At 45.8% G+C, this 20,659-nt stretch overlaps 1 protein-coding gene across 4 annotated transcripts in view; it reads right to left on the reverse strand.

Moving 5' to 3' along the window:
* Positions 1–20,659, reverse strand: part of SELENOM (selenoprotein M) — a 31,298-nt gene that overhangs the window by 10,186 nt on the left and 453 nt on the right. For all 4 annotated transcript variants that reach the window (XR_015300890.1, XR_015300888.1, XR_015300889.1 and 1 more), the window contains exons 2-3: positions 19,448–19,483; positions 4,048–4,082 (exon numbers count right to left, since the gene is read on the reverse strand). Coding sequence is in view for 1 of the 4 variants with exons in the window: in XM_086943172.1 (XP_086799298.1) it covers positions 4,048–4,082; positions 19,448–19,483 (71 nt within the window). In the remaining 3 variants the exon portion in view is untranslated. The remainder of the gene's footprint in view (positions 1–4,047; positions 4,083–19,447; positions 19,484–20,659) is intronic.

Raw genomic sequence — 20,659 nt, forward strand, 5'->3', positions numbered from 1 at the left:
TAGCAGTTGTAAAGACAAAATGACTGTCTCTGGCATCCCATTAGAAGGCATGCTGTGGCAGCTATGAAGAACACCCACGCATTAAACTGCGTCTCAAAAACCGAGATAAAAGCAAAACAGCATCTGGTAAAAGTGACTGCAGAATCCACAAGATTCCTTACAGAAGCCATGAAGAGCGGTGGGGAAGAGAAGCATGCAAGGAAAGGCAGCTTTAAAAACAAGCATTGGAAATGCAATAGGTCTCGCAGCATTAGAGTTAGTGCTTTTAGAATTGTTTATGGGTTTTTTTTGTAAATCTTTAGCATTTTTGTTTCCTGTAGCCAATGCTAAAGAATTACAAATAAAAAAAGCCATAAACAAATCTAAAAGCTCTAACTCAAATGCTCCGAGACCTATTGCACTGTGTGAGGGTGAGGGGTTGAGGGTGAGTGAGGGTGAGGGTGAGGGTGAGGGTGAGTGAGAGTGAGGGTGAGTGAGGGTGGGTGAGGGTGGGTGAGGGTGGGTGAGGGTGGGTGAGGGTGAGTGAGGGGTTGAGGGTGAGTGAGGGGTTGAGGGTGAGTGAGAGTGAGGGTGAGTGAGGGTGAGTGAGAGTGAGGGTGAGTGAGAATTAGCATAATGCAGTGTCTTTTTTTGGGGGGTGGGGGGGGGGGGGAGGGTTAATTTCGTATAATTTGCCTAAAGGAAACTCAGCGAATTCCTCATAGGTCCTGGTATTTCCCCACACTAATTGCTGGATAACTTAACTGGTGGGAACGGTTCAGGGAAGTATGCCCCGCGTGCACTTACTTATACCACCCCACTTTTGCATAAGAGTCGGGCGCTGGGGAGTTCACGCTCGAATCAGAATTTGCAAGAATATCGGAATGACTGCCATAAATATAGGAGCTGTGATTGTTTTCGAGCAGCTTCTAATCTAGACATAAGTGCAATAACATTTATGCTTCTTTGGAAAGATAGCCTATCTTCAAACCGCTCTTGTAAATGTGTTTAATTGAGAGTGTTTAGAATGCTTTTAAGTTATAATAAAGTCGTTTTTGAGTCCGACCTGGAACATTTCCGGATTGGCCTGCAAGAGCGTGCTTTTAACTCGCTAAATGGCTGGGTCCGCCGGACTGCTGCAGCAACCCGATACCTCAGGGCTGCGACGGCAAGCGAGGGCGCTGCCAAAAACATATCTACACACTGGTATTTTTTTTTAAAGACAAAAGAAGGGTCGCAGCCAAGAAGTTATTAAAAGAAACGGGGTGGGAAAAAAAAGTCTGCACGGGAGGACTTTCTTTTGCTGCGAGATTCATGTCTCAGTCAGACCTATTCAGCCGCTTGTTCGTGGAGAAAGGAAAACAAGACGGAGGGAAGAGAGGGGAGAGGGTAGGAGAAATGCGACACGGCGGGAAGGGGAGGGGGCGGAGCGGGTTTTTGCTCAAAATGAGTCCCGGGGAGAAACTCAACCCTGCATCTACATTTTGTGCTAAAAAACATGCTGCATTGGCAAATTAGCATAATGCAGTGTCTTTTTTTGGGGGGTGGGGGGGGGGGGGAGGGTTAATTTCGTATAATTTGCCTAAAGGAAACTCAGCGAATTCCTCATAGGTCCTGGTATTTCCCCACACTAATTGCTGGGTAACTTAACTGGTGGGAACGGTTCAGGGAAGTATGCCCCGCGTGCACTTACTTATACCACCCCACTTTTGCATAAGAGTCGGGCGCTGGGGAGTTCACGCTCGAATCAGAATTTGCAAGAATGTCGGAATGACTGACTTAAATATAGGAGCTGTGATTGTTTTCGAGCAGCTTCTAATCTAGACATAAGTGCAATAACATTTATGCTTCTTTGGAAAGATAGCCTATCTTCAAACCGCTCTTGTAAATGTGTTTAATTGAGAGGGTTTAGAATGCTTTTAAGTTATAATAAAGTCGTTTTTGAGTCCGACCTGGAACATTTCCGGATTGGCCTGCAAGAGCGTGCTTTTAACTCGCTAAATGGCTGGGTCCGCCGGACTGCTGCAGCAACCCGATACCTCAGGGCTGCGACGGCAAGCGAGGGCGCTGCCAAAAACATATCTACACACTGGTATTTTTTTTAAAGACCGTGTTTATGACCGTCCTGTACTGTGAAGGGAAAAACAACTTACCTTTTGGGACGAGATAGTGCAAGTTATTAAAAGAAACGGGGTGGGAAAAAAAAGTCTGCACGGGAGGACTTTCTTTTGCTGCGAGATTCATGTCTCAGTCAGACCTATTCAGCCGCTTGTTCGTGGAGGAGAAATGCGACATGGCGGGGAGGGGGCGGAGCGGGGGAGAGGGTGTGTGTGTTGTTAGGAGGGCATTGCGAAATGCGAGACGGCGGGAAGGGGAGGGGGCGGAGCGGGTAAACCAAGACGGACGTGCACGCGCTTTTAAGCTCAATGCGCATGCGCATTGAGCTTAAAAGTCACGGGCACTGCAAGGAATCGCCACGATTACTTGCAGTGTGGATAAAGAGTGGATAAGTCCCAATACTCTTGCTTGCTCGATGCGCATGCGCATCGACAGGCGAGACCTAACAAGCATTATCATGAAGTGCATCACAAAAAAGAAAAAGAGTTCCAAAACGCAAGCAGTTGTGGAAGAATATAAGGAGGCACTCAAGGAGGTGGTAAACAGGCTATGCTTCACGGGAGGGACTAACTCACGATGGACAGCCTAATACAAAAAGCCAGCGAACAAAAAGCATTCAAATGTAAATGGAAAAAGGCAAAGCCAATTGTAAGCAACGGGCAGAATGCATTTATAGGCCAGCTTCTAGCTCTCCCCAATATGTTTTTGCAGCCAGACAGCAGAGAGCTGTCTGTTTAGCTTTGACCTAAATATTAGGACGAGACAAACATTCCCAGTTAATAAGGTGTTGCAGCATCTTAAAAGCTTGTCTAGGTTTTATATGATTCCAAATGAATAAGGATATATCTGAATATAGACCAGTTATGAATGAAGGTGGGATGTAAACAGGATGTGATCTAAATGAATACAAGAATTTGGGCAGCAGAATCACCTTGACTAATTTGATTTGACTACAGTCAGTGGTAGGTATTCCCATTTCTTTAATGTCTTCTGTCACAACTGCATAGTTACATATCAATAATTTGTCCTACTGCCTGCCAATGTTATCCCTACTACTCAATTTTTTCTTAAGCCACCCCCTCCCCCAGCAAGTCCTCTTCACAAGGTTTCCAGGGGCGGTAGTCTGTGTGATATAGACAGAACTCAGGGCTTTTCAATATTTAGCACTTTCTTTTCCTACAAGAAATCCAAGTATTTATGAGACTAAATAAGGTGTTCAAGAAACCACCCTGGATGCTGGGGGAGATAATTTAAATGAACACCTGAACTGATTAAAGATCAAATACTGGATACAAATATATCCACTACCATACACTGTTTTCCAAGAATGTTGAATCTGAGCAAAAGTACCAATCCAAAGACAGTTTGATATCACTTTACTCTTCTAGGTGACTTTCAGACCTTGTTTGGCAGGCCAGCCAATGGTGAATGCACAAGAAGGATGCCACAGTAGTTTATTATGTAAACTGTAGCAGTTGCATTGGCAAACACAGTGCCTATTGTACTCATTTCTGCCACCTATGCTAGGAGTGTCAATTCTTACTTCTTAGCCACCCCTTCTATTTTTGGATGCAGAAAAAAAAAATCTTAACTTCTGATCGGAATGAAGCCTGTGAGACACATCTATGGTGTGAATCTCAGAGTGAGTCTTAAATATTCACAATACACATATTCACTGGTCACTAGAAAATAAACCTTTATCACTGGCACATATTTGTCACGTTTACCTTTTGTGTAATCTTAGATGAAAAGAGGCCATTTCCATCCAGACTACTGGTCTGTGAAACAACCCGATTGTCTTCTGGAAACTCTAATGCGCTCTTAAAACCTTACTATTTAACCACTGGATTTTAATATATGAATAGCTGTGTACGTTCTTCAGAGAAAGTGTGCTGAAGAAAAAAATGAACACAACACACAAGACAACACCAATCAACCAACAAAGGATACTACAGAGGGAGGTCCTCAGTGACGAAGGCCTTCACCTAGAAGAAAACAAAAATAATTAAGTCTTCACATGTTTGAGGTCAGTTTACGTGACATTAAGAAGCAGTACAAGCGAGAACGCAAACAATCGGCATTAAAAGCATATGAGACCTGGGGGGATAAAACAACATATCAGGCAAGGATGGTTGATAGACTTTGGGTTTGCTATGTACAGTTACATTTTCAAGCACCGAGGTTGTATCAGAAAAATTCTGCATGCGCCTTCTGCTTGGGTCTGGGAGGCTGGTGTGAAGAATCCTGGGTACCAAGTAAACACACAGCACTGGAGACATTGTCGCAGCAGGTTTGAGGGCAGGAAAACACTGCATTCAATCAAAAGGCATTGCAGACCGCAGGAGATTCGAGACATCACCCTAGCCTTAGGAAGAAAAACAGCTCTTGAAGGGGGAGCCGCTGCTGGTCGAGGGAAGTAAGAGGATGGAAAACTATGTAAGTCCTTCAAGAAAACAGAACTTCTAGAGAGAACCACTACACAGACGATGGAAGGACAACTGTGATTTTTTTCTTTATACCAAAAGCCTCCTTTATTGTAACGAAATGTACTAGGGTAAACCTAATGCGTCGCCAACTGTTGAACTCCAAGTAGCGGATTTAGAATGCGAGTTGAAGTAACCTACAGGTTTGGCACAGAGAATCGAGAATGTGTAGTTAACTGCTCTGGCCCGTGTATCTCTTGCTACCAGCTGATGGCCATCTCTGCTCAGACCACTTTCTATTGTCATTAATATCAGCGAGGTGTGCCCAGGCCTGTTTACGTCAACAGGAACTGGACCTGGGAAAGAACATTTCCTATCTCATTTTTAATAGTATTAGGCACCAGGTTTACAAAAGCATTTTAATGATCGCAAACACTACAAATCGAGGTTTGTGACCAGTAAATGTTTTTTTATAATTATGTACTACTCCCATTTGAAACATCAGAAAAGTTTTCTGACTTCTAAAATGGGATTGCAAATGGGTACTGATTTGGTATCAACAAGGGACATGTTGTAGGTTACGCTTCTAAATACTGAATAGGTATCTAATATATAATCAATATGTTGCCACCTAAATCCAGTCGCAAAAACATTGCTTTTTTTTTTGCAATGCCTCAAAGGAGGTGGTAATGCATTTGTAAAAGGGAAGGGTTTCCTAGGTACCCCTGCCCCATTGTGAATATGAAAAGTAGTTTGTTGATGAGTGGTTAGTTTCCATGGGACCACTGTCCATTCAAAAGAAGAACAAAAGGTTAAACTTTTCTTTTTAAACAGCTATGTTTCCTTTAAAGAAAACAGTCTGCATTAAAAAAAAAGTTTACACGCCACTATCCCTCCAATCCTATTGAGCCACAATTTGTGAAGTGCCTCATTAATATTTATGAGGCAGGTTAGATTCTGACCCACTATGATTCACATTTTAAATAACAAACCTATTGGTACACAGATAGGTTCTTAAAAACCTTTACTGATCGCAATAATACTGGTCTCCGTTTGTGACTGAGGTTTGAACATCTGGCCCCTACGTTCGGTAAATCCGGTCCCGCCGATCAGGCTGGTCTTCACTTAGTAAGGACCGTGATAAGGAAGATTGCCAAAGAAACAATGCAGAATTTGCTGATGGAGAATGTATTCGCGTTCTGTGACTCTCCACTGGTATCTTTGTACTCTTGGGCAAAATAATTCTTGGCGTAGGAAGAACCAATCAGATGGCTTTCGCTGTGCCCTGGTGCATGTAACCGTGTGTCTATGTTGTGTATGATCATTGCCACCACTGCAAAGACATTACTGTACACCCCAGAGGTCTGAGATCTACATGAGCACTGTCTGGTTAAATGGTTAGTAAAAACACAGCAGCAAGAGTTGCCATTCAGTGGAAAGCGATTGCAAAAGCTGACTGGTGACCTTAGAGTTGCTTTTTGCTGTGTTTGAGGATTAATACCGTTACTGCATTTGCTCCTAGAGTTAACGTGTAAAAATGTCAAAACACTGAAATAGTACTATCACCGCAACACGCCATTGGTCTTTTCTTGATGCATAATGTAGTAAACCCTGCCACATAATCTGGTCCACCAGTGAAGCATAGATAGCTTCAGTGAACTTCCGTAGAGGTGGACTCTCTGAAGCCGCTTTTCATTACTCCACTCCACTTTCTTCTGCCACACCCTAAACCCCAATTTATGGGATTCCAGAGTTTTTTCTCTCATTTACAGCACTGGTTATAGTGTGTTATTTATGTGATGCCCTTTATGTTCGACCTCCGACACAAAAAGGCAAATAAACCATGTACTACAAAATCAGTTCATAACTCGGACACTAGATGGCAGCGTCCCCCACGAGTTAAGGAATTTGATGGAAAATAATAACCATGACATAAGTGACAGAGGAAACCGCATTAAAGAAATGTGCTTTCTTTATCCAAAGGAACTCACAATTGTACTAAGCGGAAGTGATGCACACTTTCTCGAGTTACGTTTGTATATATTTTTGTTGAATTTTCCTGGTGTGTAACTGTTCTCTATATTGCTACGTGTGCAGATCTACGTTGTGGGAACTCCACATTTGTACGGCTAAGTGTCATTTAGAGGTTTACCAAAATCTTTTTTTCTTAATATGGAAATCCTGCTCCCAGGTAAAGGATTCCCTTTTTACACACACAGTGTAGTATTGGGGGTGTTCTCCCTACTCTTTCATTCACTAACTACAACACAAAAGAGCACTGGCAAAGTAGAAAAAGTTGCCCTTTAATGTGGTAGTGTATGGTTGAGCTATTGTTTTTGCCAGTGCTTGCGGAATTGTGGACAATCATCTTGGGATGGTGTTGGTGTACTTGGTTGTTGAGTTGCCCTTCCAAGATGGCAGACACACAGGTGCCACGCGTTGGCCATATTGGAAGGCTAATCCCATGTATGTCTAACCGACTAAAAGGTCACTGGCAGTGATTGAGCAAGTACAAGTGTACATATTTCGAAGATTTTGTCACATTTTATCATTAGTTCACCCTTCCAAGATTAGCGGCGGGTTTAAAACCAAGGTGTCAATCATCTTGTTAAGATAAAGCAATGATAAAATATTGGTAAACCATTCAATGATGGCGGCTCCCTTTCCAGAAGTGGTTGTGACATTCTACAGGGCAGCATCAGCAGAACTAAGTATGCGGGGAGGTGTAGGCCTTTGCCAAAAAATAAAAACACCTAGCAAAGGCAAAAAACAAAAATGCCAAATGTAAACAAGCCTTAGCAAAGCAAATAGGACTCCCCTACACGAGAGCGATTTACTTTGGCAATTTGTTTTAGCCATTACGTGCACCATGGTGTGTGGCTGCTGTTCAGCATGGCTAAACGTTAGTGGGGTGGGGTAGAATGGAGTGAGGTGGATTGGGTTAGATTGGAGTGGGGGAGTTGGGTAGTTACGCATGGCTGATTTGAACAGGGTAGATTGAATTAAGATAGATTGGGGTAGTTTAGAGTGGGACAGATAGAGTAGATTGGGGTAGTGTGGGGTGGGCTATATTGGAATAGACTGAAGTGGAGTGGGGTAGACTGGAGTGGAGTCGGGTAAATTGGAGAGGAGTAGATTAGAGTGGGGTTATTTGAGTGGATTATAGTAGGGTACAATGGAGTGGGGGTCGATTGGGGTAGTTTGGAGTGGGGACTATTGCGGTATAGTGGGGCAGATTGGAGTGGTGTAGGGTCGATTTGGGTGGGGTGGATTAGCATGGAGTGGAGTTGAGATAGAGTGGATAAGATTGGAGTGGATAAGATTGGAGTGGAGTAGATTGGACCAGGTAGATTGAATTGAATAGATTGGGGTGAAGTGAGGTAGAGCTGAGTGGGGTAGTTTGGAGAGGAGTAGAATGGAGTAGATTGAGGAAGAGTGGAGTGCAGTGGATTGGGGCAGATTGGAGTGGGGTACATTAGGGTTGGAATAGGGCAGATTAGGGTGGAATGGGGTAGAGTGCAGTGTGGTAGATTGGATTGGAATAAAGTAGGGTAGATTGGAATGGTGTAGCATAGACTGGAGTAAGATAGATAGGAGTGGGGTACTTTAGGGTGAGGTAGACTGGAATGGGTTAGGGTGGGGTAGATTGGAACGGAGTAGATTAGAGTGGGGTGTATTGAGGAGGGGCAGACTGGGCTGGAGTGGGGTAGGGAAGATTGGAGTTAGGTGGTGTGAGTTAGACTGGAGTGGAGTGTGGTAGATTGGAGTGGGGTAGATTTGAGTGGAGATGAGTGTGGTAGAGCAGAGTGGGTTATGTTAGAGTAAAATGGGGTAGATTAGGTGGATTGGAGTAGGGTAAAGTGGAGTGCGATAGATTGGAGCAGGGTGAGGTAAATTTGAGTGGAGTGCTGTAGAATGGTGTGGAGTGAGGTAGACTGGATTGGGGTGGGGTTTATTGGGTTAGATTGATTGTAGTGGGTTAGATTGTAGTGGAATTTGGTAGATTGTAGTGGAGTGGGAAGAATATGGTAGAGTGGAGTAGATTGGGTTAGAGTGGGGTGGATTTGGTTAGATTGGGGTGGGGTGGGTTGGGGTAGACTGGAGTTGAACAGAATGAGTAGGTTGTAGTGAAGTGGGTTGGGTGCATTGCAGTGGAGTAGGGTAGACGAGGGAAGTGGGGTAGAATAGAACGGACTGGGTTTGGGCAAGTAGTGTTGTTGGGCGTGGAGTGGTGCATTGTGTTTATTGTAGAGTTGAGTGGGTAGGCGCAGAGTGTCTTAGAGGGAAGAGGAGTGGAGTGGCATGTCGCAGATTGGAGTGGCATGTCATGGAGTGGGGTATAATGGAGTGGAAGGGCACAGAGTAGCGTAGTGCAGAGTATTCACGGTGTGGTAGCTCACTGCCATTACAGACAACAGATTTTGAATTGAAATGACCATTACATTTGCACTGAAATACGGTTTTACTGCACACAAATGATAATGTGTGCAAATGTCATCACCTAGTGTATTGATGGGTTTTGTTTGTATTCAAATATTTGTTTCTACCACTCTTCAGACTTACCCAAAAAATGTGCTTCATTTGTACCAATTCTAAAATATCAGCACTTTTGTTTCTTTCTTTTTTTTTTTTGCTGTGTGCTAGAAAGAAGAAAAAAACCTAAAGCCTCTCCTCTTACATGGATACCTAGCAAGATTGTTACATAAATTCTCTCAATTTGAAGTCAGAGAAAGAAAAGTAAACACAAAGCTCCCTCAGAAGGGAGAACTTGACATCTGACCTCGGTCTTTGAACACACAGCAAATGTAACAAGATAAGAACAAGATGTAAAGGCTTGTTTAAAGAAAACGAGTTCATGGAAGAATACAGTAAACAAGGTTTGGGCGATGGAAGGGATGAACTCAAGTTGGACAGTCTAAAGCAAGCAAATAGAATGCCAGAAAATTAGAGTCGCAAACAAGCTAAGGGCGGAATGCATGGTCAGCTTTCTGAATGTCCCTAAGATGTTTTTAGCAAACTAGACAGCAGAGCTGTCTTTGACCTAAAAAGTACTTGAATGTAGAACCGCAAGCCGCAGTATGGGTAGGACGCAGCCAGTAAGCACTATCCGGTTCTGCTGAGTCCTCATTAAAAAAAAATAATTGGGAAAGCCAACATTAACAAAAAAGTAAATGAAAGAAGAAATGGGTACATGAGCTCCGGCATGTTTTGTTAGCAGATGTTGACATGCGCACAGGCAAGAAACCTTCACTCACGATAAGAACTAGTACATCAAGTGGGCTTGTCCCCAGCCCCATGATGTACGCAGTGGTGGGCAGGGTAACAGGGGAAGCCAGCTGGCCGACAGGACCTAAAAGTATTTCTTTCTTTTTAAGAAAACAGTAGATAGTGGGAGCAGTGGTCCTCAGTCCACACCTAAAAATGATGCTCCTATATTTCCTGACTGCAATCAGTTTGCTCATCTCTTAAAAACATAATTGGAACTGATGTCTCAGCACCACACACGACTGGTTCAAGTATTTGCTCAGCAAAAGTTGCGGACATTAGGAGCTGTTAGAAGATAAGGATCGAGTCAGTTTTAACAAGGATGTGCTTGGCTTTCCTCTTTACATGTTCTGCAGTGCATAGTGCATAGTGGGAGCATTTGTATAGCGCCTATCACACCTGACAAAGCCCCAAATGTATTTCAATATGCGAATAGCATACCTCGTTCCGCTTGTGCCTGGGTGGAGGTGCACACTGAAGGGGTGGTGTCATCTTTATGCGCATGCCTCATGTTGAATGTTCTACACGGGTCGTCTTTCAGCCAGTAAAGGGCAAATATTGCTTGGAATGCTCCTTCATGCTTTATTTTGCACTAGTGCCATCAGGCTATTCCATCTCCAAATGCAGTACACAGACATGGCATCCATTCACTCACCTCATCAGGCACAGTACAAACCAGTCGATAACCGCCCTCGCAGTCGGCGGTCTTCAAGGAGCCTCGTCTTTGGGTTCCTTAGGTTGGTTAAACAGCAGATGAGAGAGTGTTCAGTAAACCCTGAAAATAGTACTCTGTGCCACTTTTGCCACAGAGCTTTCTTAGGATTTGTATTGATGATGCTGGGTGATGCTTCTATAATAAGTATGACCTTTTGTACAGCCTAAAGGATGCCTAGGCCTTCAAAAATCCTACGACGAGCAGTGCTGTCACTCTGTTCTAACATGTGGACTTAGTGCTTTGTTCTGTTTCCACAAAGGCCTGGACGTGTCCACTTGGTAACAAACTGCTTATTTTTCAATGTGACTTGTTGTCATGCCTGTGGCACTCCTGAGTCTTGCACCTCCAAAGTCAGTAACTCTTTCCTCACATCTAGACAAAAAAGGTCAAAAAGAGCACAATCCTAAAAGTACAAATCCATATGAAACTAGTGAGTTATATAGTCATAACAGTATTAGATCTGAATATAATGTGTAGCTTGTAGTGCAGGACAGAACAGATCAATAGATAAAGTTCATATTTGTGTCATCTTTTTCTTTATTAGAAGATCCATAAAATATTCCTTTCTCAGTTGATAAGAAGACAGCTGACACGTGTTTCGTCCGTACTCACAATAAGTACTCAGACTTTTTCAAGGCTAATAAGAATGGATTAAACGGCGCATGCATCATCAAGTACTATGATTGTGGGCATGATCATAAAATTCCAAAATGAAAGACAAGAGTCCAAAGTATCCAAATGAGTCAGGCACAGTAGAATAACGTAGTGGGTGGCAAGGTTGGATGAAAAATTCGACCTCAGCACAGACTAAATATATTCGTCATTAGAATAAAGAATTGGTCAAAGAAGAGCATTAGTCATGTTCCAAATAAGTAATGATCAATAGACTTCCACAATCGTATTAACAACCCAATCCTGAGTCGCAGTGACTTGTAGTAAAATATGCTGTTGCACAAGCGTACTATAGAGTCGCCTCGGTTATACGCGAGGCAGAGGGATGTATCCGGCACCACCTGATACTGGCACCTTCCTCACATCTAACAAAGCGCTTTTTTCCTGAGAAGTTTCATGGTAAACATCAGGGAAAATGAATACCTCCCAGTTCTCGCACATAATCTCCTCCCCTGTAGCAACCATTAATTAACACTGTCTATGTCATTACCAATTCCTTGAGAGAAGTGATAACACCTCCCCTTGCTCACGATCTGGTCAGGCTCTGAGTTGGCATTTTTAAAGCCCTTAGCAGCTCTCCCAAGATCCAGATGCACGTGCCATCGATCTCACCCTTGGACCCCAGGAGTCTATGGTTCCTCACTCTGGGTCTGATTCCAAGGTTCTCTACCTTTCTTCTTAAGATGGTATCTGAGGCATAACACAAAATGATTTGACCCCCTTTCAAAATGAGGCGAGTGGCTGCGGAAATACTCCTATCTCACATGATAGTGCATAATTCGCAGTTCTAGAGAGGAGCACTGAAGAGTAGGGCAGAGTTACGCCCCTGGTAGGCCTATGCTCAGCAGGGAATTCTGAGTCTCCAGAGTCCTGACATTCCGCTCTGCACCAGTGGCAGAGGATGAAAGAGCGCATCTTTCCCTGCATCAGTGGGTACTTGGCCTCAACTGGGTCAAATTTCTTGTGAGCCCATTTGAGAGAGTGAATTATCATTTGAGCTCAGACGAACTGTCCAAGTCTTCCTGTTAGGTTCCTAATCTGGGATATGTGGAATGAAAAAAAGTTGTTTTCCATTTGATATTTAAGTTTACCAAAGTACACCTAGAGCAATAGACATCAGCAGTGCCGCACAAGTGTGACACTGCCACAGGCCTGGCACAATCCAGTGTCATTCATGGAATAAAGCATCCAGCATGGTCACACCTCCAGAACCTGGACCATAGCGGGCTGTGCCAGCCTACCTGACCAAAAGGAAAGAAACTGCACCTAGACCAGCCCATGAGATCTCTGTGCAATTCCACCAGAAGTCCTCGTGGTGGATCAAACCCATTGCCTCCATGTGTTTAACCAGGCAACCTGAGCAGAAAATTGCCATCCACCCTATTGGCACTAAGCAAGGAGATTGCAAAATTTCTATTTGGTGGTACAGTTCCAACAGGACCATGTCTTGCTAGGCAGGCCCAAAAGCTTTGAACTGGTTTCCAACAATTCGATGCAGAGATCCGTATTGACAAATACCCTGGTGGAAAAACATTTTTGCAAGTTCTAATTCTCAAATAAACTTTGACTCAAAAATTCATACTGAAGAGAATATACTGCGAGCAACCATTTTGTTGATCCAAGGCCCACACATCTTCCTTTATCCCTCGGTTAGGTCTCTGCCACTCTGAGAATTTACTTAATCTTAACAATTCTGCACCAGCCCATCCCACAGAGTTGATTCTATGTTATGGAACTGGCTTCGAACACTGTGGGCAATATGGAGTCCTATGCTGAATTCTGTTTGAGACAACTTTTCGGCAGAGAGCCACTGAGGAAAAACCACACTATCCATCTGGCAGTCTACTAGCTTGCTTTAGTTTTTGGAAGTCCAGTCTGCCACCTGAAGCTGCCTCTTCAATTCAAGTCGCCTCAAGAAGAACCGGCTTGGAGCACCACCAGAGACTAGTTTTGTACAAGTTACTTGAAATCAATGTCTGAAAGAACCTTATAAACAAGCCACATTTTCACCCTCGTGCCAACGTCCACTCTTCCAGTTGCACCACTAAAAAAAAAAAATTAAAATAAAAACACATAAAAACAGAAAGGAACATTTCTAGAAAGGACTTTAATAAGCTCCCTCTGAAAACGCGGTAACCTGTTCCATGCTCGTGACGGAACCGCTCCATCACAAGCACAGCCCACCTGAGGCTCGTGACGGAGCGGTTCCGTCACGAGTACCGGAGCGCCGCGCGGCCTCCCCTCCCCCCTAGCGCTGCGGTGGAATAGCCGCCACAGCTAAGGGGTTAAGAGAAGGCCATAAACCCTAATATTACAATACCTGTTGGTATGATTTTCTTTTGGATTTCTACTGTGTTTACTCTGCTTTTAGCAGAATTTGAAAAATACAATTGTTCACTCTTTCTATGTGAACTTTTGTCTGGATCTCCAGGTTTTAACTCCTGATTTTATTGTACAGTTCTGGTAGATGCTGAATTCAGAGGAATTTCAAGTGAGGTTATGCTACCTAAAGGGAGATAGAACGGCACGTAAAGGCGCTTTGGCCCATCTCAGTCACTTACTAACTCAGTACAATTTGTAGTAAAATACATAATCCTGAATGGAATGTTCAGCATTAAAGGTAACCTTACTGTAGTAGTCAATGATACTGCAGGTCAGGTCGCTCTACACGCCACACAGCCCAGCCTGTGTGCTCAGGCCTCCCCACTCCCGATTCCAGCGAGTTCGGCTCAGCCTCCTGCTGCTGCCCGGTTAGTGTAATTGTCACTGTTGTCTTTATTGTGCAATTCTGCAATTCAGTACTTATCTTCTTCTGTTTTCACTTATTTTGCCGCTCTGCCCCTGTGTGCCTTTAGCCACTCTCCCCACCTCGTTTCATCGGTCCGTTCCCATTACCGCCGCTTCCCCCTGCGGCACGTCCCCCTTTCCTTCTGTACCCGACGCCCAATCGCCACCCAGCTGCTCCTCCCTCCCACCTCGCCTTATATGGTGGCCGCTGCGTGGCAGCGCAGCGGGCGTGCCGGAGGCAAGCCCATCTACGCCCGTTGCTAGAACCCCTGACCCCCACAAACGCCACGACGCCAGACTCCAATACGACGCCAGCACCCTAAACTCACTCAACACCAGACAAAACCACAGCTGCTTCCAGGCCGCTCCGAAACGCACTTCTCCTGCCGCACCTGCAGCTTCAACTGCAACAAAGCCGCCAAACCACCAAAGACAGGACCCAACCACCTCTGCTGCATATTCCTAAATACCAGCTCCGCACGCAAACACGCCGTCGAGCTCTGAGACCTGCTCGACACCTCCGCCCCATATGTCCCCTTTCTGACCGAAACCTGGTGGAACAATGCCTCGGCCCCCGACATCGCCAAAGCCATCCCGGACAGCTACAAGATCGCCCGCAGAGACCGCGCCAATGGGATTGGAGGAGGAATTGCCTCAACAGACTACATCCTCCTCGGGGACCTGAACTTCCACCTCGAGAACAACAACGACGCCAACTCCGCTGCCCTGTTTGACAACCTCGCCAACCTCTGCTTCTGGCAGCTAGTCACCGCTCCCACCCACGCCACCGGCCACACGCTTGACCCAATCTTCTCCACAAGCTCCCACGTCTCATTCGACCACACCACCGAACCCCACTGGACCGATCACAGCTGCATCCACTTCACATACAAGAATCCCACCACGCACCACCGCACCCAACAACTGCCCCGACGCTGCTGAAGCAAAGTCACTGAGGATCAGCTTACCACCACCCTTGCCCGGAACACCCCCACCGACCCCCACCAACCCAGACGCCGCCGCCCGCAACCTCAGACAGTGGATCATAGTCTGCGCCAACACACTCGCCCCGCTCAAGAAACCATCCAACAGCCACACCAGCAAGAAAGCCACCTGGTTCACCGAAGAACTAAAGACCTCCAAACGTAGCTGCCGGAAACTGGAGAAAAAATGGCTTCACGAACAAACACAAGACAGCCACGCAGCCCACAAGGACGCCACCCGCAGACACCACCACCTCATCAGAATTGCCAAGAGATCCTCCTTCAAAGCCCACCTGGACAACAACGCACACAACAGCAAAGAGCTCTTCAGCATTGTGATAGAAACTCTCCAACCCTGGCGCCAGCGCCAACGACATCCTGCCCTCACAAGAACTCTGCGACTCGCTGGCCACCTTCTTCCACCGAAAGATACACAAGACAGCTTCAACACAAAGACTAACCCGACAACGCCAGTCCCCTCCCCACCCGCGAACCCCACCCGCATCAACCACCTGACCTCCTGGACCTACGACAACGACGACGAAACCCGCAAGGTCATGAACTCCATCCAGGATCACCGTCAGACCCCTGCCCTCACCACATATTCAACAAAGCCGACTCAGCCATCACACCCCAACTTCGAAAAGTGATCAACATCTCCTTTGAGACATCCATATTCCCGGAAAGCTGGAAGCATGCTGAGATCAACGCCCTTCTCAAGAAACTGGAAGGCGGACCCCAAGGACCTCAAGAATTTCGGGCCCATCTCCTGGCCCCCATTCCCAGCGAAGGTCATCGAGAAAATAGTCAACATGCAACTGACCCGCTACCTCGAGGACAACAACATCCTGGACCCATCCCAGTCCGGATTCCGAAGAAACCACAGCACCGAGACAGCCCTAATCGCCGCCACAGACGACATAAGGGCCCAACTGGACAACAGCCAAGCATCGGCCCTCATCCTCCTGGACCTGCCAGCCACCTTCGACACGGTCTGTCACAGCACACTAAGGACATGGCTCCAAGAAGCCGGCATCCAAGAGAAGGCCCTGGACTGGACCACGTCCTTCCTCTCCAGCAGAGCCCAGAGCACCCCCCCCCTTCCACTCCTCAGCCACCGACATCATCTGCGGCATACCCCAGGGATACTCCCTCAACCGGACGCTGTTCAACATTTACATGGCCCCCCTCGCTCAAGTCGCCCGCCAGCACGACCTCAACATCATCTCCTACGCCGATGAGATCCAGCTCATCCTCTCCCTCACCAAGGACCCGCACACCGCCAAAACCAACCTCCATGAGGGAATGATGGCCGTCGCCAAATGGATGAGGAACAGCCGACTGAAGCTGAACTCGGACAAGACGGAGATCCTCCTCCTGTGGTCCAGCCCCTCAGCCTGGGATGACTCCTGGTGGCTGACCATGCTAGGAACAGCACTGACGCCCGCCGACCACGCTAGGAACAGCATTGATGCCCACCGACCATGCACGGAACCTCTGATTCATCCTCGACTCCTCCCTCTCCATGTCGAAGCAGGTCAACACCGTCTCCTCCTCCTGCTACAACACCCTCCGCATGCTTTGCAGGATCTACAAGTGGATCCCCACCGAAACAAGACAGACAGCGACACAGACCCTCATCATCAGCAGACTGGACTACGTCAACGCACTCTACGCAGGAATCCCGGACAAACATCTCGGTCAACTGCAACGCATCCAAAACTCCTCCACCCGACTGGTCCTCAACGCCCCTCGCCGCAGCCACATCACCCTCACCTGAGAGACCTACACTGGCTCCCCATCGACAAGAGGATCACCTTCAAGCTGCTCATCCACGCACACAAAGCACTCCACAACACTGGTCCAGCCTACCTCAACAGCAGACTCAGCTTCTACACCCCCATCGCCAGCTCCAAGCCTCGCCCTTGCCGCAGTCCCCTGCATCCAACGTACGACCACCGGCGGAAGATCCTTCTCCTACCTCGCCGCCAAGACCTGGAACACCCTCCCCACCCACCTTCGGCTGACCCAAGCCCTGCTCACCTTCAGGAGGCTCCTCAAGACCTGGCTCTTCAACCAGTAGCGGCACCCCCCCCCCCCCCACCCCCCTCTCCCAGCGCCTTGAGACCCTTGCAGGTAAGTAGCGTGCTCTACAAGTATAATGATTGATTGATTGATGGATTGATTGCAGTCTAGGGGAAATATGAAACCTGGAATGGAATGTTCAGCATTAAAGGGAACGTTATTGTAGAAGGCAATGATACTGCAGTCTAGGAGAATATGTAACCTGGAATGGAATGATCAGTATTAAAGGTAACCTTACTGCAGTCTAAAAGAAAACTTAGACCTGTATGGAATATTCACCTTTAAAGGTAACATTACTGCAGAGGGCAATGTTACTGCAGTCTAAAAGAATACTTAGCACTGCATGGAATTTTCATCTTTAATGGCAATGTTATTGCAGAGGGCATTTTTTATTCAATCTAGGGGTATGTGTAATCCTGAATGCAACGTTCAGCAGTAAAGTTAACATTACTGCAGTCCACCAGAATATGAAGACCTAAATGGAATGTTCATAATAAAAGGCAACGTTACAGTAGAAGGCATTATTACGTCAGTCTAGCAGAATACATAGCCCTTAATGGAATGTTCAGCCTTAATGGTAACATTACTGCAGAAGGCAATGATATTACAGTCTACGAGAACATGAAAACCTGAATAAAAAGTTCAGAATAAAAGGCAATATTACTGGAGAAGGCATTACGGCATTATTACTGCAGTCTAGCATAATATATATCCCTTAATGTAATGTTCAGCATTAAAGGTTACATTATCTCAGAAGGCAATGTTACTGCAGCCTAGGAACATATGTAATCCTGAATGGAATGTTCAGTGTTAGAGGTGACATTATTGCAGCCTGGGAGAAAATATGGCCCTAAATGGAATGCTCACCGTTGAAGGTAACACAACAACTGCAGTCTGAACAAGAGAAAATGGATTAAATTGAAAGACACGCTACTGTCGAGGACAATACACAGCATTCATTGAATGTTACCGCAACCCAATAGAGCTACAACGTAACATTGAAAAGAATGCTGCCTTAGCATATGAGAGATAATACGAAGAACTGAACGGATTATTATTGTAGTGTAGAAAAATATGTAGCATACAAAGGTTTCCAAACTATTGTGTAGGAGAAAGAATATATGGTTTATTACAGTAGACGCTACTGCAGCCTACATGAGACACACCACATTAAAGTGGATTTCACCTGAACCGATGGGATGTACCATAAAGCGTTAAATGGAACGTCATGGCAGCTAGAAGTGAAAAACATCTCAACAAAATCTCTGGAGTATTCACATAATTGGCAGTTTGGCAGATTACTGGGAATCAGAACTGAGTTGCATCAGACTGCTGCAGGCTGCAGACCACCTGCTCACAGCCTGCCTGGCAGCAGGAGGGTGTATGACCGCATGGGCCAGCCCCAGGGAACACTGCTCACACAAAGCTGGCCGGAGAACCGGAACTAGGAATATGGGGGCCCACCTCATTCCAGCTGTGTGTGGCAACTCGTGGCCCCAACTTCACTTGAAATTCAGTACTTGGTAATTCGTGCGGTCTGCATTCATGTATAGCTAGTGCCATACAAAGAAAAATATGAGCAACTCGATAAATAAGGGGTCAGAAATGCTGTTTCAACAGTGCTGGGTGAACGATGGGCTCCCAGCTCTGCACTTACTTGGCGCTGCTCATCCAAGGAAACATGGCTCGAAGAACACTGAAGACGTGCCTCGCAGGTAAGGCGTGCTCTACAGAGCACAAATCATGCAACAACGCAGGCACCATTTTATACGAGAATTACGTGAAAAAGCAAAGGTGCATTTCGTAAGCAGCGTATGCACGCCAGACTGTCCACTTTTTGCCGCAGGGCAGCACAAATCATCTTACCACAATGTTTATTTGCATCCATGACTGTCTTTTTCTAAAATCTAGTGCCACTGTCTGACTGGCACTAGGCTTGCTATACAACTTACTAAAGGAGTTTAGTCCCATCTGTTGTCCAGTTACTGAAATGTAACCTAGCCAGCAACCTGTTATGTGTCCTTTACACAGATGAACACGTGGCAAGACTGTCACTGGTTGAAAGGATTCACCATTTAGATGTCAATGAATGCTAAATGTAATGTCCCCTACACTCTAGTTTAACTCTTTAGTAAGATGTATGAGAAGATAGATAGATAGATAGATAGATAGATAGATAGATAGATAGATAGATAGATATGGGTTCTTTCACAGCCCAAATCCAGCTGAAAAGAACTGGACAAGGGCGAGAGCGTAGGCTGCGATACAGTCATTACATGGAGGCTGACACTGGGTACTTTGTGGTGTATAATAGGTATTTCATTCCCCCATGTTGGCAAACATGCTGCTCGGTATCTGCAATAAAGTTGGGTTGCTGACACTTCCCTCTTAGCGGTAATCAGTGCATGCCAAGGACCTACCTCTTTAAGGCGGTTTAACTGTCATCCACCACAGGACTGCAAGGAAACAGAGAAAAAAAAATTAAGAGCCACACAGGAACAAACATGTCCTTGAGCTGGTATACTCAACCATCGACATCACCAAAGCCTCTACCTACTCCGAAGCCTCCACTCTAGCACTGCAAGGACTTATCCGCAGACTAACTTCCTACAAATAGTGGATGCGCGCTACCCATGTCCATTTCTTGGCACAATGGACACTTACTACCCTTGCACGCCCTCACACCCCGTACAGTCACTCTGCAACGTGTCATGTGCAGTTCATAAACTTAGCACCACCAGTCCATGTCAACTGGCATCATTTCACTCTCTTCTTGGTAATACCAGTATTTAAATGGGTCACCCTGTGAATGATGTCACAAAAGAGTTCAAACCCCAAGCAGACGTCATCAAACGAAGATTCTGGAATAGCTATTGTTGGTGGCTCTTGAAAGAGGGGGGACTGCGTAAGGAATATTCGTTTTTTACATTTTACTCTAGTTGGGCCCTGTACTGGAGTGATGTGCTGTGAACGTCAAAGCCTCACAGCAGTGAACACTGCTTTTCTTCGGCCAGATGCTTTCGAAGTATGATATGTGCTCGTGAAAAGCGCCTAGAACTATAATTATGAGTACAGGTTTACAGATACAAACATGATTTTTTTTTTTTTAATAGCCCCACCCTGTAGCAGCAGCAGCCTTCCATTTCTTTAGTACAAAAGTTAAAGCCATTCTGACCCCACGAAACCCCGTGCTTTCTGTTTCTAGAATACACAAAGACTTTTCACTTTCTAATTGTTACATGGATTTCTACTTCTAAACACGCGTGATACTCGACTCCACATTTCCAAATATCAGCTAAACCACACCTATCGACAACCCCCCTGGGGCACCCACCCCTCTCTTGTCAAAACAACCTGTGCTGCTCGTCATTCATGCAAAATGTCACCCACAAAACGAAAAAAAAAATGTATCACTGCGCACTTCTCTCTCAGTTCACATCGAGCATCGCACGACTGACGCAAGTAACGTGATTCCATCAGACAGACCAATGGCGCAGACAGGCATCCGCAATTTCACTGACGTCTGCATCAAGCAAGCTTCCACCACACGGAACATGCCCACGTGGGCATCAGCAGTGCAAGAGCCTCGGACCAGTGCGAGCTTCTTCCACACACAGGAGCGCAAGCTTCTC

Source organism: Lissotriton vulgaris, chromosome 11, assembly GCF_964263255.1.
Source record: "Lissotriton vulgaris chromosome 11, aLisVul1.2, whole genome shotgun sequence".
NCBI lineage: Eukaryota > Metazoa > Chordata > Amphibia > Caudata > Salamandridae > Lissotriton > Lissotriton vulgaris.